General features: G+C 40.3%; 2 protein-coding genes across 14 annotated transcripts in view; one reads left to right on the top strand and one right to left on the bottom strand.

The window, feature by feature from the left end:
• The window catches only part of DMTF1 (cyclin D binding myb like transcription factor 1), a 42,756-nt gene extending 34,599 nt beyond the window's left edge, over positions 1 to 8,157 (top strand). For all 12 annotated transcript variants that reach the window (XM_058297082.1, XM_058297085.1, XM_004478098.4 and 9 more), the window contains 5 exons: positions 2,556 to 2,641; positions 4,952 to 5,107; positions 5,662 to 6,042; positions 6,481 to 6,625; positions 6,836 to 8,157. In XM_058297082.1, the coding sequence (XP_058153065.1) occupies positions 2,556 to 2,641; positions 4,952 to 5,107; positions 5,662 to 6,042; positions 6,481 to 6,625; positions 6,836 to 6,945 (878 nt within the window). In that variant the 3' untranslated portion in view covers positions 6,946 to 8,157. The remainder of the gene's footprint in view (positions 1 to 2,555; positions 2,642 to 4,951; positions 5,108 to 5,661; positions 6,043 to 6,480; positions 6,626 to 6,835) is intronic.
• Positions 382 to 25,820, bottom strand: TMEM243 (transmembrane protein 243). Of its 2 annotated transcripts, none has more exons than XM_071215187.1 (5): positions 25,594 to 25,798; positions 24,630 to 24,921; positions 11,425 to 11,475; positions 9,738 to 9,842; positions 382 to 521 (listed from the first exon to the last, which is right to left on the bottom strand). In XM_071215187.1, exons 2-5 carry the CDS (start codon positions 24,705 to 24,707, stop codon positions 495 to 497), a joined length of 261 nt encoding a protein of 86 aa, XP_071071288.1. In that variant the 5' UTR covers positions 24,708 to 24,921; positions 25,594 to 25,798; the 3' UTR covers positions 382 to 494. The 2 variants fall into 2 exon arrangements, with proteins under 2 accessions (XP_071071288.1, XP_004478164.1); XM_004478107.5 differs by lacking the exon at positions 382 to 521 and adding an exon at positions 2,459 to 8,608 and having other exon boundaries at positions 25,594 to 25,820.

Below are 25,820 nucleotides of genomic sequence, written 5' to 3'. Positions count from 1 at the left end.
AAAAGTTCCAAAGAGTGATTGGTCAAGGGAGCAGATGTAGCTCAGTGGTTGAGTTCCTCTCTCCCATGTTGAGGTCCCAGGATGTTTTAATCAGGATTCTCTAGGGAAACAGAATCAGCAGAAGATATCTGTTGATAGTCTGCGATTTTATCGGCGTCACAAGTCCATAATCCACAGCTCCAGTGAAAGTCCAAATGAAGGTTCTTGATGAGTTTTGCGAGACATGGGCTGTCCAAAGATGAGCTGGGAAATTCTCACTCAATGCTGGAATCACTTCCTCTTTTAAGGCATTCAACTGATTGGATAAAGCATCACTCATTGCTGACAGCAGTCTCCCTGATTGATATAATTGTAATCAGCTAACTATGATTTACCACTGCGGTAAAGTTAATGTGATTAAAGTCCATAAATACCCTTGTATGACAGTTAGCCTAGTGCTTGCTTGACCAAACTGAGCACAGTTACTTGGCCAAGTTGATACAATAGCCTAACAATCACACAGGTGCAATCCCCAGTTTCTCCTAAAAAAAAAAGAAAGAAAGAAAAAGTGACAAGTCGTGATTCACTGAAAGATTCAAACCTTGGGAATCTATATGAAGTGGTGTGTAAAGGAAATGGGTTTTGATGAGTTTGAGCAAGATTTTCTTCAGGGATTAAAGGGCCAGCTTCCTATGGAGAACCATTTTAGTAACTGTTTTGGTTTGCCTGTTTGGCATTTTGGGTCTTATAAGGTTATGGAACCCAGCACTTGTTAAAAGGAGCAGTTTTCTTTTTCCTAAGATCTAAACCAAGCTGATCTTTCTTTCCATCAGTCTTATAGTGACAAAAAAGGAACAAGAGAATGAAATTCTGAGATCCCTATTATTCTTCCCTTTTGTCTTCACGTTTTTTTCTGTCTATATGTTATTTCCCTATCCTATATTGCTGTTTATTTACCAATCATTGTGTGTTACTTTCAGCCAGGAGTGTTACTGGCATTTGGGGTGGGTGCCAGTTGTGCTTTCTAACATTTTGACAGCCAGAAACGCCCCAGGCATTTCCCAGTGCTCTCTATGACCTGGTACTGCCCCTGCTTGTAAAGCATTGAACCATCAATTGATACAATTGGAAGTATATATCTGTATATACAATGACTCTTAAAGTACTCTAGAAAATTTTAACTTAATCATGAGTGTCTCATTCTTAGAGTTCTAATTCAAAAAGAACTCCTTTTAATTTTTGCAAATTGATGGTCATGGGAGACTTAGTTTCCCTTGGCTATTGAGAAGACATCTGACTTTGTAACTGCTACCTTAATATTCATGTGTAGCATCGGTCATTTCATTATTTAGAGTAACTGTGTTTCTTCAAGAAGCAAGAAACAGGAGATTGAACCTACCCATCATTTTTAGTATTCCAGCTAAAACTAAAACCTCTTGTTTTTTCTCTTAGGTTAGGGGTCAAGGATCAACAAACTTTTCCTGTAAAGAGCCAGAGAGTAAATAGGAATATTTTAGGCTTTACAGGCCACATAGGTCTCTATAGGATATTCTTTGTGTTTGTGTGTTCTTATATTAAAAAAAATGTAAAAATCATTCTTAGCCTTGACACATTTGTCCCCAACCATAGACTCTTCGCCCTTGATTTAGGTTTTCTGGAATCACTTCAAATTACTGTTAAGTTTGATAGTAAAAATCCATCAAATAGTAAGAGAAAATAACATGAATCATATGCATTCCTCTCAAACTAAGATGTCTTGTAGTCAGAATATAATAAACTAAATAACAACAAACACTAGGCATTAAAAGTCAAATACAAAACATTTTTCACATGGATTTACCTACAGGTGCCACTGAAAACACCAAAGAATCTCATTTCTTTTAGTCTTAGTTCTATATAACTTTAAACAGACATTGATCAAGTCTGAGCCTCAGTGGACTTATTAATAAAAAATTTATTATCTGATCTCCTAAGTGCTGTTCAGTCCCCTTAGATGTAGTCTTCTGAAATAATCTTAAATTGATTTCATGTTTTTAAGAACACTTCTGGTCCTCACAACAAATATATGAGTTAGGTAGGGCAGGACAGAAAAACATAAATTATTTGCCCAGGTTTACAGGTTTACTAGGAGGTGATATAGGTAGAAGTAAAGAAAAAGAAACAACCAGGGTGTCAGCGAACCTTTTCTTTGAGGGGCCAATTTATTAAATATTTTAGGCTTTGTGGGCCCCTTTGGTGTCTGTCACAACTACTCCAACTCTACCATTTTGGTGCAAAAGCAATCATGGAAAATATATACACAAATGGATAGGATTGTATTCCAGTAATACTTCGTAAAGACAGGCAACAGGCTGGATTTGCATGTGGGACCATAGTTTGGTGACCTCTGATCTATACCATCCCCCACAAATCCATTAGCTTTCTCATCTCTCTGTGGCAAGAAAGAAGTTTAAATGACTTCAAGATTCCAGTCAAATTATTCGAGATTGCCTTTATGGTAGTCTTTATTTAATTGAAGTACATTGGAGAAACATAAATTTACAAAGCTTTTTTTATTGTCCTTGTTCTTACCACAGCTTCAACAGAATCCCCTGCTGCTACAGTTGAGTCTGAAACAATAACACTAAACAGTGGAACACTACAGACCTTTGAGATTCTTCCAGTGAGTAATTATATAAAGTAGATGTTGGCCATTCTTATGCATAAGAAGGATCAATTGGTATAGTTCTTAGAAGTGGTATCATATCATAAAAGCAAATGAAATTTTAAAATTGGCACATTGGCATTAAGTGAAGCTACTTCCCTGATTTTCAGGCCAGATAGTTAAAAGACTAGACACAAATCAGACTTGTAGACTTTTAATCTCCTTTCTTCTTCTTCATATATTATGCAATAATATGCTTTTTTGTATATGAAAATGTTAGTGCTGGTGAGTAGGTTGCATACACTGAATTTGTACTGGGTTTTATAAACACATTACAACCAAAAAGTACACATTGATTACTTGAGAAAAAAATTGTGGACAAACTTCACATGAGTTTAACAACAGTCATTCAGTAAACACCATACTAAACCATTGGGGGTTCAAACTTTAAAATTCCCATTCCTCAATGGTTCAGCAGCTTTGGAAAATATTCCGGCAGTTCCTCAAAAGGTTAAGCATAAAATTATCATATGATGTGGCAGTTCCAATCCCAGGTATATATACCCAAGAGAAATGAAGACATATGTCCACATAAAATCACAGACATGAATATTCACAGTAGCATTTCTCATAATAGCCAAAAAGTGGAAACAAGTCAAATATATATCAAATGATGAGTTGAAAAAGAAAATGTAGCATAACCATACAAATACAATTCAGCAATAAAAAGAAATGTACTGTTATAGTCTACAAAATGGATGAACCTTAAAAACATGCTAAGTGACAGCATCCAGACACAAAAACCACATATATGATGCTTTTATATGAAATGTCCAGAATAGACAGAACTACAGAGACAGACAGTAGATTAGTTGTTGCCTATGGCTGAAGGGAGAAATGGGGAGTGGCTGCTAATAAGTATGGGGTCTTTTGAGAGCAATAAAAAAAAACTTAAAAGTCTAAGTCCTTCCTGCTTTTTAAAATGCTAAATTAGAATTAGCTCACTTGTCATTAAGGAAACAAAAAAAGTAAATTTTATTTAAATTATGTCAAGATTTGCTGTGAAGAACATATGGAATATTAGCATGAGTTTGTCCTCTCCTAAGCCAAATGCCAGGAGGTTGGCAACGTAGCAAAATGTTCCCAACCTTGGAACTCTTCCCAGCAGCTTATTTAACCTAAGCCTCAGTTTCCTAATCCAGTGTTGCCCAAAATAGGAATGTACAAGAAAGTCTGTCACTATGATGCAGAAAGAAAATAGAATTTCATTTCACACTTGTTTTTTTAAACCATGTCCCAAAATAAACAATGTATTTATATTTTGGGGATATGTGCTAAGGTTTTTTTACGGGGTCACAATTCAGTACCTAGAGACTTCTGTCAACTTCTTAATAAGGGATGATAGTACCTCAGTTTCAGAAAATTTTGAGAATTAAGTGTATTTAAGTATGTTGAATAAAATACATATATATATACACAAAGTATTTATTATAATACTGATCATTTTTGGTTAATAAATAACCTTTAGGAAAATAATCCACTTTCACATTTATGGAGAGGAAGGAAAGATGTTGAGTCCCCACTAAGTGCTCTGCACTTTCATATTTATCATCTAATCCTCACAACCCTTCTATGGAAGTTACTATCACTTTATCAATAAGAAAACCAATATTCAGTGATTCAAGTCCACAGGAAAAGGCTATATAATCGATTTTACCTCCAAGCCCTATTGAAGTGCAAATACTTTTCTTTTAGGCTGTTAGGATAAAGCTTAACTCAGTTATTCTATAGGTTTATGACATCAAAAATCTCAGACGATAAATGTATTACCAGTTAGCCAACTTTGCAATTAAGAATCTTCTTTTCCCATCAGCAGAACATTGCTATTTATTGCTGTGAATTTCCCAATGTAAAAAAAAAATTCCTCAAGTTACATATTTTGAAAAATCTGTTCAAGTAAGTGAACACTGCTGTTACACCGTTTAGGAATGTGAAGGGTTTTTGTTTTGTTTTTTTTTACACTGGGTAGATGGCTAGTCTTTATGTGTTACAAAGATAGGGTGTGCTGGGTTACTGTACTAAAAGCAGACAAGCTGAGACCAGACCACAGAATACAGGTGAGTGAAGAGCAGGATCAGTGCCTTCCCTCTCTGTTAAAACTTCTAGGCTGAATAATGACTTATGGCTGATATATAGTAAAAATACTATACCATTCATTAAGTACATTTGTGGCTAATAATTTATATATAGTCCTTGTTTGGGGGTGTATAGCTTATCAGCAGTCTGCTGTACCTGTGTTGAACTTTCTTATTTTCTTTTTTCCTTTAGTCTTTCCATTTACAGCCCACTGGGACTCCAGGCACCTATCTACTTCAAACAAACGCAAGCCAAGGCCTTCCCCTAACTCTGACTGCTAGTCCCACAGTAACCCTGACAGCTGCTGCTCCTGCTTCTCCTGAACAGATCATTGTTCATGCTTTATCTGTATGTTGCATTACATAAACTCCTTTATTTCCTAATTTATATAAAGACTGGTTAACTATTAAGTGTTACTAGAGGTAATGGGATGTTTTTCTAGTGTTAATACTAAAGAACCATGGTGCCTTCAATTCAACAGCATCTCTGGGAGAAAAAAATTAAGAGTTCAAGTATTTTGAGTATCTGTCAGGTACCAGGATTAGTTGATAGGAAAAATGTCATACAGTTATTTAAATACCTCTTCCCATTGTCTCAGGAACAAAGTTTCACACATCACTTATTTCTTCACTGGGTTATAGCCCCATCTCCTGTGTCTCCTTGTTTGAGATGGACTTAAATTAGGAGAAAAGGGACATCAGGAGAGCAAGGGCTCTGGTGGCTGAAGAACAGGGGTTCAAGAAAAAGTGACAAGAGCTATCAGTGCAGTTTCAGAGGTGAGGGGCATGTGTAGGGAAGGACAGGGTACCACCCATAAATGTGATTTGTTGCCTGTAACAAATATAGCATGTAACTTTTTTTTTGCCAGTTATAGAGTTCTCTAATCGTTTATCATTTTACAGCCAGAACATTTGCTGAACACAAGCGACAATGTCACACTGCAGTGTCACACACCAAGAGTCATCATTCAGACTGTTGCCACAGAGGACATCACTTCTTCCATATCCCATGCAGAACTGACAGTAGATAGTGATATTCAGCCAGCTGATTTTCCTGAGCCTCCAGATGCCCTAGAAGCAGACACTTTCCCAGATGTAATTCATCAGCCTAAGATGATTGTGGAGCCATCATTTAATGATGTTCATGTATCCAAATTCAGTGACCAAAATAGCACAGAACTGATGAATAGTATTATGGTCAAAACAGAAGAGGAAATCCCTGACATTGACCTTAAACAAGAGGAGGAATCACCCTCTGATTTAGCCAGTGCTTACGTTACTGAGGTAAGTCACACTTTAGGGGACAGCCTAGTAGTAGGTTCCTGTCCTGTGCCTCAAACCAGTAGTTTGGAAAGAACGTAGAAATAATTCAGGGGGATATCCTGTTTTTCCATGGTTTCTCACTAAAACCTATTCATTCTCCACCTCCAGAAGATTGAGAAATCCTGTGGTAAGGAGTTATATAAGTAGGTCCTTGTGGTTCAGCCTAGGGATCTCATCCCAGTGTAACAGCAGTGCTGCTTCTATGTTAAGTGACTATAAATGGTTTAAGTTCCTTTGTTATTAAGAGTACTACTATCCATTTTTTTACTCTAATTTTAACTTTTTATTTCTCATTTAAAACTGGGATGCTGTTTGCAAGTTAATAAGTCCTGCCAAACCTAGAAGTGCTTGAATTCTTAAGGAATGAGTCAGAATCTCATCTTTTTTAATATTATCTAGGATTTAGAGTCTCCTACTATAGAGGAACAAGTTGATCAAACAATTGATGATGAAACAATACTTATCGTTCCTTCACCACATGGCTTTATCCAGACATCGGATGTTATAGATACTGAATCTGTCTTGCCTTTCACAACACTAACAGGTACTGTAGCACAACTCCATGTGCCTGATAAATCTTAAGGGAAGAATCAGGTAGTCAGACATTTAATTCACTAGTTTTAGTCTTTCTTGATCCAATAAGGATACTAGTCTTCGTGTTAGTTAAGTCCTTTACTTTCATAGAGTGCTTACCCTAAATTCCTGATACAGAATAAATATATTAAAAACTGACTTGTAATTTAACTCATTACAGATCCCATACTCCAACATCATCGAGAAGAATCACGTATCATTGGATCATCATTGGGCAGTCCTGTTTCTGAAGACTCAAAGGATGTTGAGGATTTAGTAAACTGTCATTAGGTAATTTTTTAAAACAGGGTAGTTCCAGCAAAGCATTCACACTGTTAATTACATCTCCAAAGACATAGGAGCAACCCCAAGAGGCTTAATTCACTATTCCTCTGGCATTTAAATAGCTACATTGCTAAAGCCATGCACACTGTTGCTGCTATGACATATTACCTCCTTTAAATATATCATCTGAGGTCCAGATTCATGACAGTGTGTAGTTGAGTAGAGTGTGGGATTTAGATCTGTGTTGTCAGCAGGCATTTCATGGACTTCAGCTACTGAGAAAAGTTTAAAATCACCAAAGCTTAAAAACTGATTTTAAAGCAGTAGTATTCATCTCTGAATGTCAGGCATGGCTCTCCACCCAGTCTCAAGTAGGCTTGCCTTGTTATATTTCAGAGAAGTCACATCAACATGGTCTAGCGCCTATCAAGTTGCCTTCTTTAAACAGGTTAGGTATCATTAATTTGAGACTTGACCAGCATACAAGTACAAAAATCTAGGAGGTGATTGTGTGGCTGTTATTTTGTGGCTTACCCATTGCTGGCAGTGGGAGCTGATTTAGGCAGGATAAATAGGAAAGCATTAAAAGGCTTTTAAAAAAATTCACTACAAGTTTATTACTTTTAAAGGGAATGTGGATGAGAATATAACAAAACCCACTTACTGGAAGCTAAGTAAGCAGCACTCTTACCCCTTCAGAAAGCACTGTTGTCAGTTTCCAAGTTATAGCACTTTGAAGTAAATTTAAACTAAATGGGGAAGATGGTAATGTTGCTTACCCTTGATACCATAATGGTTTATTACATATTTTGTTATATAAATTACCCAGAAAATAGCTGAGGGATTCCTAGAATTTGTCATTCATTTAGTGCATTAGCTGGTGGGAGTACAATATAACTTCTCCCTCTCTGGCAATTTAAAAACAAAATTAGCTTCTGTAAGGAAAGGAAACAAATCAAGAGTCATTCCTATGCTAGAGAAGGTTTAGCCAAAACTAGCCTCTAGGGCTTTTATGGATATGACCCCTATAGAAAAGTCACAAAAAACCTTGTATAAATTATTTTATTTATTCTTGTAATTACACCACAATCAAGGTTGTCTTTTCACTGTGTTTTGTTAATGTGAAATTAAGTTGTAGTTATAAGCAAAAGTTGGTTGCATAGGGAACAATAATTGTATATTCGGTTTAAGAGAAATAAAATAATATTTGTCTTAAAATCCAAGATTGTTTGTTACATAGCCTCTTCGCCATGCATTTACGTTATAAAATTTTTTCAGTTTTCAAGTCAAAATACTTGTGCTGTTGAGCTTTAAGAGTTGGAATGTTTAAGTGCAACATTATCAACATCAGCTCCTTACAGAAAAAATCAAAGTCATCTATGATGTCTCCCCTGCAAAAGGGAATTTAGATTTACAATTAACATGAAAATCATGTATTAGACTCCTAGTCCTGCAAGAGATTCTTCAGGATACCTTATCTAACTTTTCTTCACAGTCCTAACATATAGCTTTGAAGAGTCCTGGTAAGTATTTCTCCTTGGCAGCCTCATTTTCCCACATCATGGAAGTACAAGTTTGCACATATGCATAACATGATGATAGAAAATAAGATATAGTAAATTAGATTTCTAAATTTCGGTTCTAAGTCTCCTTGTCGATACCAGTAGATCTAAAAGAAGAAGAATTAAATAACAGTATAAGTAATAGCATCTTGGTCAAGAATTAACAAATAAAATGCAATTCTTTTTCCACTGTAACCTGTTCAATCAGTATATGTTTTTTTTCTTAAATGAGATATTCTTCATAATAATCTACAGTCTTCAGACCATTCTTTTTAATCCAGATAGTACCAACTGAATTTCCACATCCAATTCTGCTTTCTCAGTTTACTTTGTTCTGTATATAAATTTGTAAAATACCTGCCCACCAATCATCTGGCAGGCTCCCAGGAAGGTAAACCTTCTGAACATATGACTTCAAGTAATCATAAATGGTATTTACAAATGAGAACATAGCCAGTACAAAATTTAGCTTATATAATGCCTATATTTGGTTTAGAATAGCTCACTGTTAGTCATTTAAGGATTAGGGGGGTAAGGGAAGAAGTCTGTCTTCTAGCTTTGCTCTAAAGGCTCCTAAAGAATGGGCCAGTTAAGAGTGCACAGTTTTCAATCTTTCTGCCTTTCTTCATGGGGAATGAAAAACAGCCAACTGTGAAGAATGGTCTGAACACTTGGCAAATATCCAAGTGAGAATCAATCACCATCTTTGTTTCTTTACCAAAGGCCTCTATGTAGTAAAACTGAACATTCTTGTGACAAGGGCTATAACTGAAGCTTTAGGCTTCCTAGGAGATTTTGGTGTTAATTACCTCCATTTTAGGAAATAAGCACAGAGATGAATAGACTAATTTTGTAATTATTAGAAGGAAGTCCAGTGAGCTCTCTCTCTTCCCTTAAGAGCATTATCAGCATTTCCCAGAGCTTACTGGGGCCCTATATATAGTACTTGAACTATAAATTATATCAAATCTTTGGTCACCTAAAGTCTTAAAAATTTTCTTTTCATTTTAGCTATCAACACAACCCTTTAGGGTTATATAACTGGGATTTAGGAGAGAAAAAGGAAATTTATCCAGGTTCAAATATATACACACACACATATATATATATATATATATATACGTAATTAATACTAGTTGAGAATTCTGACACCTTTGAGAGGGCTTAAAGATACCCCTTTATAGGGGTATCTGGATTGGGAATCTGTCCTTAGCACATGCAACATAGGATACTCACAAGTATGCAGGCAGTAATACTGCTCAGAGAGATGCAGACGGCAAAAAATATATTCAGTGGTTTTGGAGGTAGTTGAGGGAAAACAAAAGCACTGATCAGTGTTACCTGTATCAAGAGAAATTATGTAAGGCCTTATTACAAGACTTAAAATGGAGTCTGAATGGTGTCTAGGCAATGTAATACTATAAAATGCTTCCTATCATAAAACTACATCTACCACCAGGTTTGCCTTCATTTAAAAGATTTAATATTTTTAAATATATGTTCAATTAATATTTTAGTACTTCCTTTCTATCTAAGCTTTCCTCCATTTATGAAAGGAAACATATCATAAAGCAGTAAAACTAGCTAACCTTAAAATAAACCTTCACTAAACCAAGATGAGAAATCCTTTACACCTCCCTTACCAGGATCAGTGATTACAGTGGGGAAAAAAAAATTCTGAACATCTTATTTTGAATACTTCTACCAAAAATGAATATAATCAAAGCTAATTTTGCTTATTAACTTGAAAAATACTGAAAGATGGGCTTCCTATAACCTACAGTTCTCTTTTTCTATCAGAGAGAGAACATTATATCCCTTTTATTAAAAAGCCAAGTATGGTGGTTTGGTATTGTTTATGAATTCCAAAAACATATACTGGATTGTGTATGTAAACTGGTCTGTTCCTCTGGGCATTTCAGATTGCTAGACTCAGAGATTTCATTTTTACTTGATTAAATGATTAGGGCTTTCATTCAGCCACATTAGTAGGGCAAGAAAAACAGCAAAGGAAAGAGTTTTTAGTTTCGATGCCTGGGCACCAGAAACAGAACACCACCAAGGAAGAGGGATAGCTCATTAGACTGCAGAGGACCTGGGAAAGAAAAAAGCTTAATAGTCTACAGCTGCCGCTGAGCCCATCAGGGGAGAGACGAGCCCTCCAGCCTATAGCTGGGATTGGAAGAAGCCAGGACCACTGAGCCTTAGGAGGGAAAGGAAGGCTGAACACTCAGACTGGCAGCCATCTTGCTCCAACACACGGCAAAAAACTTTTTGGTGAGGGAGGTAACTTACTCTTACAGCCTTGTGACTGTAAGCATCTACCCCAAATATAAATACCCTTTATAAAAGCCAAAAGATTTCTGATATTTTGCATTAGCACCCCCTTTGGCTGAGTAATATACCGTGGAAGCAAACGTTATTAAAATTCTCAAAGTGAAAGAAAAAGTACCACTGAAATTCTTGGTGGGAAATAAGGTTTGGTGGGGGTTTTTTTGGTTTTTTTTTTTTTTTGATAGCACACAATGAAAAATTGCTATACATTGACCAAATACCTTGCCCAAGGAGTAATGAATATTCTTCAGAAACAAAACTTTTAAGCTATAAGCAGAAATGGAGTGGTGGATAACAGAAGGAAGCTACTGATAAATTTAATAGACAAGCAAATAGCCAACTCAGTCATCTGAAAACCAAGTTTTCTGACTTGTACTATCTGAGGGCAGGGGGAAGAGGGGAGTCAATCAAATTAGCTGTTCCAAGTGCCAATTCCAATTTTAAGTGGTAATAAAATGAGAAGCATTAATTTAAATACGATTCAAACACTTCACATACTAGCCCCTTGAAATATCTGCATTTTACCGAATACCGGAGTTTTCACAACTTTGGCTAAGAGCCTAAGGGAAGCAAAAATAAAGGTACTTACTAGAAGCAATAAAGATGTTAAGCTTCCAACAACTAAATTGATGATACGATCCTGAAAGAGAAGAAAGTATTTAAGCCATATGTCTTAGATCCACAGCACTTTCCAAACAGTACAATGCTAGGCACTGGGGTGACTTTGACTGACGGAACAGTCAAAGCTGCAGGTTTACTGAAAAACTGCTCAAGCAGGACGACCTGAAACAGGGACAGTTGGAATAAGAGTCCCTATATCCATCTGGTCACAGCCAAAATTATAAAGGCATTTAGAGAGTTTCCAAGTAGAAAGTTACAACAATTAGTTATTTAAATTTCCTAATAGGACAGTCTTACCCAATGGGGTATAAATGCACACTGTATAGTATGACATTTCTGATACACTATCTCTACTGGACAAAAACTAGCTGACAACTAAGTGCCTAAGTGTTGCTCAAACTAACTTTACTGGAAGTGTTCTGTCCTTGAAAGGTCCCATCCCTGTGAACAACTATTTTGTCTTTTGGAAGTCCCTGTCATTTTTCAGAAAGGGGTCTCTCCTGGCAATCCCCAATGCAGATAGCTCTTTTATTTTTAACAAAACCAAGATCCTGCCCCTCTCTGAGCTTTACACATAACTGCCAGACAAGGCAAAAGTAGACTGAGGAACAAAAGCAGCAAAGGTACTTTGGACGGCAGAGGGACAACTGGGAAAGGCTTCTTGAAGTGATAAGATGTTTGTATTACACTCTTAAAGAATGGGTAGGAATTGATGGGGAAAGGAGGCTTACAAATAATCATCTGCTGCTGGGAATAGTAAGAGCAGAAGCAGGGGGTAAGCACCACTGCTTATGGGACAGAGAGGCTGAGATGAGCTAGGCCTTGGTGGAAAAATACCAGGACCCAGATCACAGTGGGCAGAGCACTATGATGAGCATGGTTTCTTTGTCTTAATGTAATCTAAAAGTAGATGCTACTGCTAGAAGGTATCACAATCTGCTAAAGGTGGAAGCAACCTATAAAACCATCTAGTAAGGTGGTTTTCCAACTTACTTAATAGCAAAAACCTGATATATTAAAAAAAGAAAAATCTGATGAAAGGAGACAGAGTTCCTACCCGCTGAGCTTTCTCATCACTCCCAACCCCACCCCAACCAAGTCCACAGAATGGTTTGAAAAACTTATGATTTAATACAGTCCTAATTTTATGGATTAAGATAAATATAGGCCCAGTGTGATAAATTATTTGCCTAAATCTGTACAAGTTAGAAACAACTAAGATTCCTAAATCCAGGTCACTGATTAGATGTAGTTTCAAGTATAAGGACTAAAATGTCAAAATGATAAGAGTTTGGTAGAAGTTATCTATTTACAGACCTCGGAGAATAAAGGGTTTAAGACCTAATTAGGAAACACTTTAAGAGAATGCCAAGTAGGCTGGTTGCTTTTTTTTTTTTTAAGGTACCTGGGGATGGGGATTGAACCCAGGACCATGTATATTTATATTACACCCTTAAAGAATGAGTAGCCTGCACTCACCCATCTGCTCAACCATCCACCAAGCCACATCAGCTTCCCTGAATTGGTTTTGTCGTTTGTTATGCTTGCTTGTTTTTTTTTTTCAGGAGGCACCAGGAACCTAACCTGGGACCTCCCATGTGGGAGGCAGGCATTCAACTGCTTGAGCCACATCTGCTCCCACCAAGTAGGTTTATTTCTGAGAAGTCAAAGCTGGGTTTTGGGTTTGTTTTTTTTTTACCATTTCACACTTATCAGACAAGCCACTGTTAAAAAGTCAGAAGACTGTAAATCTTGTAAACAATGTAGAAAGATAGAAACACTTACAATGTTGGTGGGAATGTAGAATGGTACAGCCACTGTGGAGGACTGTTTGGCAGTTCCTAAGGAAGTTAAATGTGCCATGGGACCTAGCAATACCATTGCTAGGTATACACCCAGAAGAACTGAAAGCAGTGACACGAAGAGATATCTGCACACTGATGTTCATAGCAGTGTTATTCATGATAGTCAAGAGTTGGAAACAATCCAAATGCCCATCAAGTAATGAATGGATAAACAAATTGTAAAAGATACACGCAATGGGATATTATGCAGCGGTAAGAAGAAATGAAGTCATGAAACATGACAACATGGATGAACCTGGAGGACATGTTGAGTGAAGTAAGCCAGACACAAAAGTTCATAATAGGACAATCTGTCCTATTATGTCCTATTATGAACTAGATAAATTATGTGAAAATACATATTAAATATGAATATGGGTATAATTGCATATGTGACCATTTTTCTATGAAGCTGAGCAAATATAAGTCAATAATATAAAACATTACTATCAGACAAAAAAACAAACACAATATATTAAGTGAAGACCAGACACAGTACTACATATTATATGATTCCATTTATATTAGATGTAAATATAAATCAATTTATAAAGAAGAAAGGTGATTAGTGGTTATGTAGGGTTGGGGATGGAATGTTAAGGGGCATAGAGTCTTTCTTTTTGTAATGAAATTGTTCTAAATTTTTGGAGATGATGAATGTACAGCATTGTAATGATACTAAAACAAATAATTATACACTTTGGATATAACAGCCAGAAACAGCAGCTATGTACAGTGGGGAAAGCAGAGAGGAATTGAGAGGTGAGGAATTTTGTTTGTTTTATGTTTACTATTATTGAAATAATGAAAATAATAGTGACTGAAGTGATGAACGTACAACTATTAATATGTGATTATAACAAATAACATTGATTGTACATTCTGGAAACAATGCAAAAAAATTGATGGCAAAATTTCAAAATTTTACGTAAAAACATTGCACTTGCAAAAAAAAAAGCTGGGTCTTTAATCAGTAGTCTTGAAATTGAAATATTATTTTAGTAATATCTGGGTAGAGAATAGCAGGAGATGGAAAGGGCACAGAGCAGCAGCTTGGCCCTCATTTCTACATTGTCTGCTTTTAAGGATAAGAATCCAAAGTTGTCAGGCAGAGCTGGGAGGGAAAAATAGAGGAAAGGCAAGTGTCATACTGGGTGTGCCTTATCTAACCAAGGACAAGGACAGTCTCCACACCAAGGCTACTGCAATCCAAAGGAAAAAGGAAACCACTCCAGCAACAACCTTACTAAACTTAGGTGATTCTGAACAGATCTTATTACCACTCCAGCTAAAGACACCTATAGAGCATAGAGGAATCTGAAGTTAGTATCATTTGTTAAGAGAGGACAGATCAGGGATCACTGTTAACTTACTCTCACCCACATGAGTGAGTGAGTGAGTGTGTGTGTGTGTGTGTTTTGTGGTACCAAAACTGGGGATTGCATTCAGGACCTCGTATGCCAGAAGCTGCTGCTTAACCACATCAGCTCCTCTGTTTTTTCTTTTTCTTTTTTTTTTTTTTTAAAGATACTTAGATTACATAAATGTTACATAAATAATATAGGGGATTCCCATATGCCACACTCCCTACCCCTCCCACACTTTCCCACATTAACAACATGCTTCAATACTGTGGTACAGTTGTTACAATTGACGAACAAATATTACAGCATTGCCACTAAGTATGGATTATAGTTCACATTACAGTTTAAAATCTCTCCCACACAATTTTGAAAGTTAAGACGAGATATATAAATGGCCATATCTGACATTACAACATCATTCAGGACAATTCCAATGTCCTGAAAATGCCCCCATATTATACCTATTTTTCCCCTCTTTCCCCTCAGAACTTCTGGTGGCCACTGTCTCAACATAAATGACAACAGTTCTACCATTGCTAGAATAACAGTAAGTTTATAGTAGAATAACAGTAAGTCTACTCTAGTGTTTTGTTTTTCTCTTGTTTGCTTGCTGTGTTTTTTGTGTGTTTTGTTTTTGTTGTTTTGGCTTTTTTTGTCTTTAGGAGGTACTGGGATGAACCTCGGACTTCCCATGTGGGAAGCAGTCACTCAACCACTTCAGTCACATCTGCTCCCCTGTGTGTGTGTTTTAGCATAAAATGTGTATATAGACAAAATCTATGGAAGCCCCAGTATCTTTGCCTTGTGAAAAGGGCTCAACTAAACTGAGCTCCCATCTCTCTCAGCTTCAGGGATTTGCAAAAGTTTACAAAAGTCTGCATACCTCTCAACAGCCCTCCAGCCAATAGAAACCAGGGAGAAGATTCAGGTAAGAGGTAGCTGAAATGAGTCATTAGTCTCCAAAAAGCATAGCAAGTTGTCCACCAGGATCAAAGTGGGGGCTAGAGGGAGAAAATCATGATGGAGGGATAGTAACTATACCAATAACACACATTGAGAACTTGCCCATGGTCTCACAATAAAAAACAGAAAGGGCTCAAAGACCGACGTAAAACTTCTAAAGGAGCCTGGGAGATACAAAGGAGTAAAATAACACACCAAAAAAGTAGGCTAAAGAAAACTTTGCTGACTTTTAAAATCAAACTATGATTCTGGCAGCCAAAAGGGAAATACAATGGAGTTTCAAAGTTCTCACAAATAAAAGTAAACACACTCGATGGTTAGAAGAGGCAAACTTTTCCTGGATCTAAGAAGAATTTGCTCCATGGGCCTGTTCAAATATAGGGAGAAAATGCAGGCATTTTATACATAGTCATTTTTTTATTGGCCAAGAAGAAAAGCTGGCAGCACAGTGTTAAGTCATAGTTCTGAATTAGAGATGTAGGGCAGGACATTCATCACTTGAGATAGCCGAAATGCTACTCCCAGTCTGACTACCCATCCTTCAGAGTTCAACTCAAACATCTCCACAGTAAATGGGTTTGGGGCACCATCCCCAGTTAGTCTCCTAAGGAGGTTAACTGCTCCTCTCTCAGTGCTCCCAGATGAAATGCCTAGACTTAATACTGACTTCATCATAGTAAAATGTGTTGGCTGTCTTCTCCACTGGCAGTTACTTGAGCGCAAGGAAGACAGCCTATTTTTTTCTTTCCCTAGATTTGCCACACCACTGATGCCCTTTAAATGTTAGCTAAATATAAGAATCACAAAGCAGTGGTGGCAGAAGCATTTTCCTAGGTGTCTCTCACCAGAAAGGACCTACTCATCTCTCACCTGGGGCCTGACCTGTCAAAAATTTCAGATTCCAGTCAGAACCGAGTCTGGTGCAGGATGGACATGCACTAGCACAGCAGAAGCTGCAGTCTGAAGTCACGTTTTTGCCAGCCACAAAAAGACAACGCCCTAACAATGTCTTCTAACCCAGGATCCACTGAATCCAAGGAAATAGCAATAGCAAAGAATCTCTACAGCCCAGGTTTTCCTAAGCTAAGAACACACCCAGTTACACCATCACTGAGCTCATTTTCTTCTAGGACAGGACAAAGTACTGATTTCAGATCATAGAGGTATTGCAGCAACTCCAGCTGAGGCATTCATCCTGCAGCAGCGCTCCTCAGTACTCCCAGGAAGGAGCAAAGCAAAACAGAAAAAAAAACTTGCAGAGAAGAAAGGTCCTGGATGGACAAGGCCACAAGGACATTCCCTTCCACACTCTGGAGTGAGAAGATGGGGAAGGGGTTTAGGAGATTGCTCTGTTTTTGGTGTTAGAAATTTCTATCTTTTTGTGTAACTTCACTAAAGTCCTTTTCAGTATCACAGTAAATCATAAAGACCCTACCTCAGCCCTATCCAGGCTAGTCTACCTGCCAGTCTCTTTCTCTAGCAGCCATCCCACCCCCTGAAACCTGTCTCATGGAAGCAAACTGGACTACTCAGGGAGTTCTACCATGGCCTGGCCTTCCTTTGCTGCCACTGTCTCTGTACATTCTCCCCAACAGAGCCTGTGACTCCTACATATTCAAGCCAGGGCTCACTGGGCAGAGTGGGGTGGGAAGAAATGGGAAAAGGCAAGGAATTGTCCTGCTCCCCAGAGCCAGTTTTGAGACAATTTCAGTAATATCCTCTTTTTAAAATTTATGTCGTGGGCAGCCTCATGCCAACCTCTCCCTACCTCTCCTCAGTTACCTCAATTATTTCAGCACCTGCTTTGCCAAATCTTTCTTCCTCCATTCTTTCTTCCATGTTTTCCCCTCCCCTCATTGCCCCTGAATCTGGTTTACACCCACACCTATTGACTGGAACATTCCCAATCACATGGTAATGCATATGGTAGCATCTTCTCCTTTCTCCTCTGGGGTCGGTTGACTTCTAGCTTCTGGTGCTCCCAATGGCTTCTCTTCTGTGTCCAATCCCTTTGCTTATAAGGACTTCGGCCTTACTGGATTAAGGTCCACCCTCACTCAGTTTGGGTACACCACAAAAACATCTTCAAAGGTCCTGTTTATAAATGGTTCCACACCCACAGGACCAGGGGTTGAGACCTGAACATGCCTTTTGTGGTGGACATGATTCAATCCCCAAGTGTTCTCAATCCCATCTTCTATTCAGTACTTACTCTCCCCTCCTCATAAATTTTTAAGTTCATTCCACAGATATCAAATCCCAAGAAAATGTGACCTCCTACTATTGTTTTCCTGAACCGAATGAGTCAGGCCTTGAGTCACATCCTACAATTCTACCAAGTTCTGCACTTCTCAAAGTTAAGGGTTCTAATACTGTAAGTAAAATCTCAATTCTCAGAAATAGCTTTCCTTTTCTTCTACCAAATCTCAAGTGGAAAACTTCTTATCATAAGAGCTCTCAAACTGCCCCAGTCAGAAGCCTAAGGGGATAAACAGTAAGAGGATGTGAAAGGTAGGAGAAGGTTCCAGATGGAGCAAGAAACCCTTAGCCCTGCCTGTGGGTTTGGTTTGGTTCCCCCAGAGCTGTATGGCTTTGTCAAAGCAGGAATCCCCCCTCACACTGTCACCAGAGACAACTATCAGGAAAGCATCCCCGCTCCCACCCCCATGGATGGAAAGGGAGGAGCTGTCTTGCCTCACTGGCTAACTCTAGGGCATGGTGAACTCTGACCACAGTTACTACTGTTCTGAGACTTGCCAAAGAAACACTGGATTTTGACCTGTTACCAAGAGCAGATGATTCATGAGAGGGGTTTATGAGAATGCAGGCAACACCTGGTGTTATATAACTCTCCACTCTGAATTCTCTCAAACACACTCAGTCCACTGCTACAGGTAGCTCTGAATACCAAAATTTCCTTCATTTCTCTCTAGAAAAAGTAAATTTATAGACATTTTAAGTTTTTTCCCTTATTCCACAGATTCGTATTTTGAAACATCTCTCAGCTTTGACAATTTTTGTACACCCATCCTATCCAATTCTTATCACAAATATAGGTACCTGAAATACACTTTTTAATTAAAACACCATTTATGAAAAACATCACAGTAAAAAGAGAGAACAAACCATTATGCACATTGGGGGAGGGAGGGTGACCTCTAGAGTTAGACCCACAGAAAGTACCCTAACTTTATGTGGTCCAAGCTACAAAATGGGCAGCATAGTGCAAAGCCTGAGACCAAGAGCCCAAAAGACCTGATTTAGATGTATCCTCCTGCCATATACCTGTCTTCTGGCCTTGGGTAAGTTACAATTTTTAAGACTTAGTTTAAGCCTTCGTTTCCATTTTTGTACAATGGCTCTAATATGTGGGTTGCTGTAAGGACTGGGAGATAATACATACAGAACAGAGTACCTGGCATTGAGTAGAGGGTTGGTAAATGGTAGCTAATATGATAGTAGTATGATTTCTACCATGTTAAATGGGAATCTTACCAATGATGCTCCTTAGAGCTGAATGGGAGCTGGGCTGGCCCCATGTCCCTCCTGGGTGATCATATGGCCAATATCTAGGGCAGGTCTCATTTCAAATACATTGCTTCATTCCTGTAGAAACACTCAGTCTGTCAACCCACATGCTCCTATGGCAGCTCAGAAAATATGGTCACTATCCCTATACCTGGTCATGTGAAATGACCACAGGAAAAAATTATTTAATTCAGTACACCCAGCCTATCACTACAGACACAAAACTACCTCTACAGAGTGGAAAACCCACCAGACCATCAGCTTCTGAGAGGCCAGGCCTCAGTTTAAGTTGTTTTATATTACCCATTTACAAATGGCCTCCTGACTGTAGCTCACAGCTATAGAGTAATGACTGAGTACCACTTGCTGTTATGCTATGCAGTACTACTCCAGGTTTCTGAACACCAGACCCTGCTTTCCACTATCAGTTCAGAATTACCCAAAAACATAAGATTATTTTAGGGGGATGCTCAATTCTCACTTCACTAAAATTAACACACAAAAATCAAGAACTGGGTAAGGCACTGTGCCCTGTGCTAAGAATGCTACAAAAATGAGGAAGCAGACTCCTACCCTCAGGAGCCTGAAATCTGGTTGGGGAGGCAAGACCTACACAAACCCCTTATAGCACCAGGAGCCTGTAAATGTCAGGGGGACTTCTCTGATAGCTGACGCTTGCACGACAGAAGCGTAGATACAAAATGCACTGTGAAGAAAAAGTTACAAGGGAAGGAACTAGACTGAGCAGGATTCAGATTTCTGGAGAGAAGTGGGGACTTCAGAAAAAATAAAATAAAAAGGATTGCAAAGGGCAGGGAGGCCGCGAAATGAAAGGCGTCAGTGGAGAGGAGCAAACCTGGCCTGGGCAAGCACAGAGTGCTGGTAAGACCAGCCCATCTCAAAGCTCCCTCAGCATCCCCCATCCCCAGAGGTTTTCTAAAAGTACAAATGCCTGAGCCACCCCTGGTCTGGGGGTGGGGGAGAAAGAACTTACTATAATAGAAAAGAAAAAATTTCAAGGTATTTATGTATTTTCAATTGCTTCTCCAGCACAAAAAAAAAAAAAAAGGGTAAGACAAACTGGCCAGGCAAGCTGGGTGAGAAGAGAAGGCAACTGTTTCCAGTCCCTTAGGTGAGAGGCTACTTTCCTTTGAGGGAGCCAGAGCTGTGCTCAGAGCACCATCTAGCTCTGTCAAGAGAGAAGGTAGAAGCCTGCACTCCTTGGGGGACAGCCTTTTGGGTTCCCAGGCAGGGGGCGGGCATAGGCAGCAATCTAAACCACAGCTTTGTTCTTAATTAAGCAGCAAAAGCCCCAAAAAAGCATTAAGTAGCACTCCATAATCTTACACACCACTTGCTGAATCCAAAAGCTCCAAGCTGAATTGCCTGAATTGGATACAGATCATGAAATCTTGTTTTTCAATGTTTTTGTTTGCTTGCGTGCTTGCTTTGGGGGGCGGAGAGGTGGGGGCAGGGAGAATGGGAGACTACAGGAAGAATGCCTACATGGAAATTCTTCTTAGGAACAGAAGACCAGAGCCTCAAGGCCCATTAACTCGTCTTCTATACAGACAATGCCACCGCTGGGGATTTCTGGGTTTTTTTGCCTTTCCCAAAGCCTCTCATTTTTCTTATATCTAGAAAGGAATAAAGGGACAGGAATTGTCACCACCCTTCTTGGGGAAGAATTACTTATTTTATGATCAGTGCAAATCAGTAGAGTAGGCGGTTCTAGAAACCAGTTACCCTAGTTCCGCGGCGTGACCACGGCTGCTCTTCCTGTTTGCATTAGGTTATGGTACACCAGTTGGTATTCTCCCACTCAGAGAACCAGCTCTCCTTTCCCTTCTAGGTTGACCAAACTAGATTGTCTGAAACTGATGTCAGATGATCCTTGGCCAGCTAGCAACTCAAGATTTACTCACAACCCTGAAGATCTCTTAAATGTCCCTCCCCTTATGTAGACAGAGAGCTAGAAGGACTGTCCAAACTGTGCTCTTAAAGCAAACTTTCAAGGGGATCTGGGAAGAAAATCTTTCATTCAGGAGGGGGCGGGGGGAGGATGCAGGAGAAAAGATTCCTACAGCAGTATTTCCCAGAGTGTTCTATATAAACTTATGAATGCCTCTGTGGAGGAGGGGGGCATTCCACCACCAGATTCATTCAAGAAGTACTACCCAGCCTCTCAACTAGAGTCACAATGAAAATTAGCATTTTAGCAAATTAAAAATTCTGAGAAATCCCACAGTAAAGAAAAATGTTTCACAAACATGACTATAGAACCTGTATAACTCATGGTTCATGGGCCCATGCTTTAGAACAGTGCTGTCCAATACAATAGCCAGAGCAATGAGTAGGTACTGAGTACTTGAAGTGTGGTTAGTCTGAAGTGAGATGGTGTAAGTGTAAGATACAGACTGGATTTTGAAAACTTAAAACAAAAATGAATGTAAAAGTATCTCTTTTTTTTGCATTGATTACATACTGAAATAGCAGTACTTTGGATATATATGGTTAAATAAAATATATTATTAAAATTAATCTCACCTGTCTCTATTTAATTAATAGGCCATTAGAAAACTTTAAATTACATATATTTCTATTAGATAATTCTCCTGTAGAAAATGTTAAGCTACAACATTGACTTAGAAACCTCAATAACAATACCTTATTATTCCTGGCATCTGTACCACATTTGTTATTCACCTGATAGATATACCACATCACAGAACTTGGGAAAGGATGAGAACAGATGAAAAAAAGCATCTAGACAATCTGACCAGGACCTACATTCTTCCTATAACAGCCCACCCAGCAGATGTAATCCCCAAGGCATCAAGGAATGATAAATACATTCCTTTCCTTTTTGTCTACTCCTTTCAGTATTTACTCTAACAGGAGAGTACTGTTTCACTTTGCCCTTCAATTCCTGTCTCTACCTGTAAAATTATTCCTAAATATCATGCCAAATATTAAACAAATTTGAGGTTGCGGTAACTAAAATCAACACGTGCACCTGGCACAGGTGAAGATAGATGCTCCTTGAGGGATTGCCTTGAGGATGCTGTTGAAGGCCCTCTGGGATGCACATTTACTGTTCCAGTGTCTTTTACTCACTACATAACTTTGGGCAAACTATATCGCCTCCTAATTCCTGTGAAAAGGTAGTAGGTACATGACTAACAAGTATGCTTTTAGAATCACTGTAGCCTAAAATGCACTTTAAGTTACTATTTACCATACTACTCAACTCAGAACAAAACATTACCAGATAAGTGTATTACTGAACAAGTAACTCTCTTTGAGCTCTGCTTCCTTAAGTTGTAGAATAGGAATAACAACATCCATCTTACAAAGGAGTTCAATGATCAACCATGAGAAAGCTGAATGCCTAGCATGTTGCCTGGCACTGAGAAAACACAAATCTCCCTCCAGACTCTTCTGATCCCCACTTATGGTACTCTTTGGGCCTCAATGGACTTTGCTTTAAAGGTAGGGCTTGGAACCTAAGCTCAGGTCCTTCTAGAAATGTTACATACTGTATTGTCAGTTGTTATGAGGCAAACAAGATTAACTAAACACTCAAAGTTTATCACGACAGGAAGTAGATTGTCCCACCTCCTGGATTTTCTTCTCTGAAATGGCAGTTCACCAATATAAACTTTTCACTGCAAAGAGGCTATTGTGTCCAGTTTCCTGGCATCAGAAAGAAAGCAAAAGAGAACACATGCACACAGGGGCCAGTGAGGACTTCTCAGTGTCCAAGGAATCCGCCCTCCTCTGTGCAATTGGCTCCTCTGCAATGTGTCCATTATTGAAACCCCAATTCTTACACATTCCCCACCTCACACCCTCAATTAAATCTTTGCATTCAAAGACCAGAAATTAGGATGACTCTCCCCCTCCAGATCTGGCCCCTCACTTTAAAAGAGACATAATACTTTCTCCCACTCCAAACCAGATGTTTCTCTTCTTTCTCCATTCTGTGGAATTTCTCTTGGTCCAGTCATCCTGACAGCCTCACAGCAAGAACTAGAGTGAGCAATTTTGAGAGATCTGAAATTATACATTATTCTTCACTTTTTTCCTTTGAGTAGCTCAATCTACAATTACAATGCCCTAAAGTTGCCTAAGTAAACCCCTGAGCTATGTACTCTTGGACTAAACTAAAAATTCAGTAAAAAGAGATACTTTTGGAATAGAAAATTCTAAGATGGATTTCAAATAGATCACAGGCAATAGGGAACTTAAAAGTCATGGGGGGGGGGCGGAGTGGACATGGCTGAGCAATGGGGCTCCCATCTACCATATGGGAGGCCCAGGGTTCGATTTCTGGGGCCTCCTGGTGAAGGCAAGCTGGCCTGTGTGACAAGCTGGCACAGCAAGATGACACAACAAAAAGAGACACAGAGTCGAGACAGTAAGAGATGCAGCAGACCAGGGAGCTGAGGTGGAGCAAGAGATTGAGCACCTCAGGAAGGCCCTCCAGGATTGGTTCCCAGTGTCGCCTGAAAAGAAGACAAGCAGACACAAAAGAACACACAGCAGACCGGGGTGGGGGGTGGGGGGGGGGAAGGGGGGTGTTGTTAATAAATCAATAAAAAAAAGATATTGAGCATTTGACTCAAGCTATTCTGAAAACATCAATATTTCTTATTGTCTACAAAAACCTTGTGGCAGGCTGGCAGCTTCCAAATTCACGGCTAATCCTGGGACTGCCAGGTGTACAAGTGCCCTAGCCTTTCTGTAAGAAGGTTCCTGCAGAAGCTGAGAAATTCAAAAATTGGTCTATGACCTACTTTTTGATCACCAAACGGACTCGGGGAAAAAAGAGGCTAAACTTGTCTCAAACTACTCAGTAAGTTAATGCTGAGACTAGGAAAAGAGCTCTTTTCAAATTGTTGGCCCGGGACATTACAAAATTAAAACTTTTTAAAGGGGGCAATACTTTTAAATGCCTAGTATGATGTATTATGACTTGTTTGGGCCTAGAGACCCTTTGACCACTTCCCGGAAAGGGGCTCCACCATCAAATAAACCCCTCAATTCGCATCCCACCCCGCATCCCGCACTTTCTCAGCAGGGAACTCTTATAGCTGTGTGCAAACAAAATCAGGAGCACCTCTCTCCTGCTGCTTCTAACAAAGGCCCTAGGCGCAACTTGTAGAGGCCCTCCAGGGTCCTCAGGAAGGTAACTCTCCAACTGGGCGTTTGTTATGCAAACATCATCCTTCCTTCCGAGAGGGGTTTCCGTAAGCCCCTAGAAGAGCCTCCTAGAGCCCAGAACTTTCTGAACTTTTCTCCTTTCCCAGCGTTCAAGGCTCTTGGCCAATCCGGACCCACTGAAAGCAAACACCTTGAGAGGGAAAGCCTTTTTAAAGGGCCAGCTTCTTACTCCCGCAAGTCCCTTCACCCAGCTGGCGGGCAGACCCACACAAACACACACACGCCTGGAGCCACCGACCCCCGCTCACCTTGGCCGACGTCTCTCCGAACAGAGGTCTGTTGTCCAGGCCACTGGTGCCATAGTTCCTGGCAGAAAAGTCCTCCATTTTTGGATGTCTTCAGTCTCCCCACGCCACTCAAAACCGAGCAAGCATTACCTCCTGGTCTCGGGCCGACAACTTCAAACGCCTCCTATTTACCGAGCACTCATAGCCGGAACCCCAGGTCAGGTCGGGGAAAGTCCCAACGGCGGGTGGGCGCTCAGGCCCGGGGAGCGAGGCCGCTGCGCCCAAGCCCCGTTCTCCTCCACATCGTGAGCAGCTGCCGCAGGAAGTGAAAGGAAACAAACCCCGCGTGGCCGACTGTCCCCGGGCCCCGCCCGTCCCACCGACCGCAAAGCTCCCACTTCCCCAAAACTCAGCCCTCAGCGCCGGGGGCGCTGCCCCGGCACCTGGCAAAGCGACCGGTTACCCCGGGCCGCCGGGGCTACACGTGATTCCAACTCCTCGGCTCCCCACTCCCTCTCCCCACTCTTTAAGACAATAATTCCCCAGACTTTCCACATTCTCTACAGTGAGTATCTGTACCATCGTGCTCAGAGAGGGAAAAAAAGTTTTAACGGAAGAACTGATTACAAGCTCCTCTCCAAGCTCTCGCCAATTTCCCACTCCCTCAATTCCCGAGTGCCGGGAGAAGTGAAGTTGCCTGAGCAGGACCAAGCGCTCGGCAAACGCTTCCCACAGCGCCGCGGGTTCAGGGCGCAGCAATGGCCGTGCCAGGCTACTTGGATCCCCGCTCATTTGTTGGATCTGCCCGAGCGCCGGCCAGGCTTTCCGCATCTCTCCCCGCACTCTGCAGAAACCGCGGCAGGTGCAGCGGCCTGGGCAGAGCGAGCGGAAGAGAGAATCCCGGCTCGGCGCTGCACAGATCAGCCGTCCTCCCGGGGAACGCCCCGCGCCCGCCCGGCTCCAGCCCCAATCCCACAGGCCAAACCTCGGCGTTGCCCGCCGCGCACACTCGGGCGAGTCCTGGCTGCGCGGACTTCCGGGTGCAGAGGCTCAGGGGAGCGCGCAAGACGCGCAGAGAAGGCAGAGACCTCCGGCGGCGGAGAGCTGGCGCACGGGCTGGACGCGGCGCAGCAAGACCCCTCCCGATTCCCTGGCCCCGACCCGCGGTCACTGTCGCAAACCCTCCCCCAGGCCACGTCACGGCCAAAGACT

Source organism: Dasypus novemcinctus, chromosome 5, assembly GCF_030445035.2.
Source record: "Dasypus novemcinctus isolate mDasNov1 chromosome 5, mDasNov1.1.hap2, whole genome shotgun sequence".
In the NCBI taxonomy this organism is placed as follows: domain Eukaryota; kingdom Metazoa; phylum Chordata; class Mammalia; order Cingulata; family Dasypodidae; genus Dasypus; species Dasypus novemcinctus.
Note: the sequence above shows the minus strand (reverse complement) of the source record. Positions and strands in the feature narration are given on the sequence as shown.

Bases quoted from the DNA above. Each gene is read 5' to 3' on its own strand.
- TMEM243 (XM_004478107.5), bottom strand. From the start codon at position 24,707: ATGGAGGACTTTTCTGCCAGGAACTATGGCACCAGTGGCCTGGACAAC. The intron at 11,476-24,629 runs GTGAGCGGGGGT...CTTCTCTTTCAG, and splicing joins TCGGAGAGACGTCGGCCAAG to GATCGTATCATCAATTTAGT. The intron at 9,843-11,424 runs GTAAGTACCTTT...CTCTTGATACAG, and splicing joins TAACATCTTTATTGCTTCTA to GTAACACTGATCAGTGCTTT.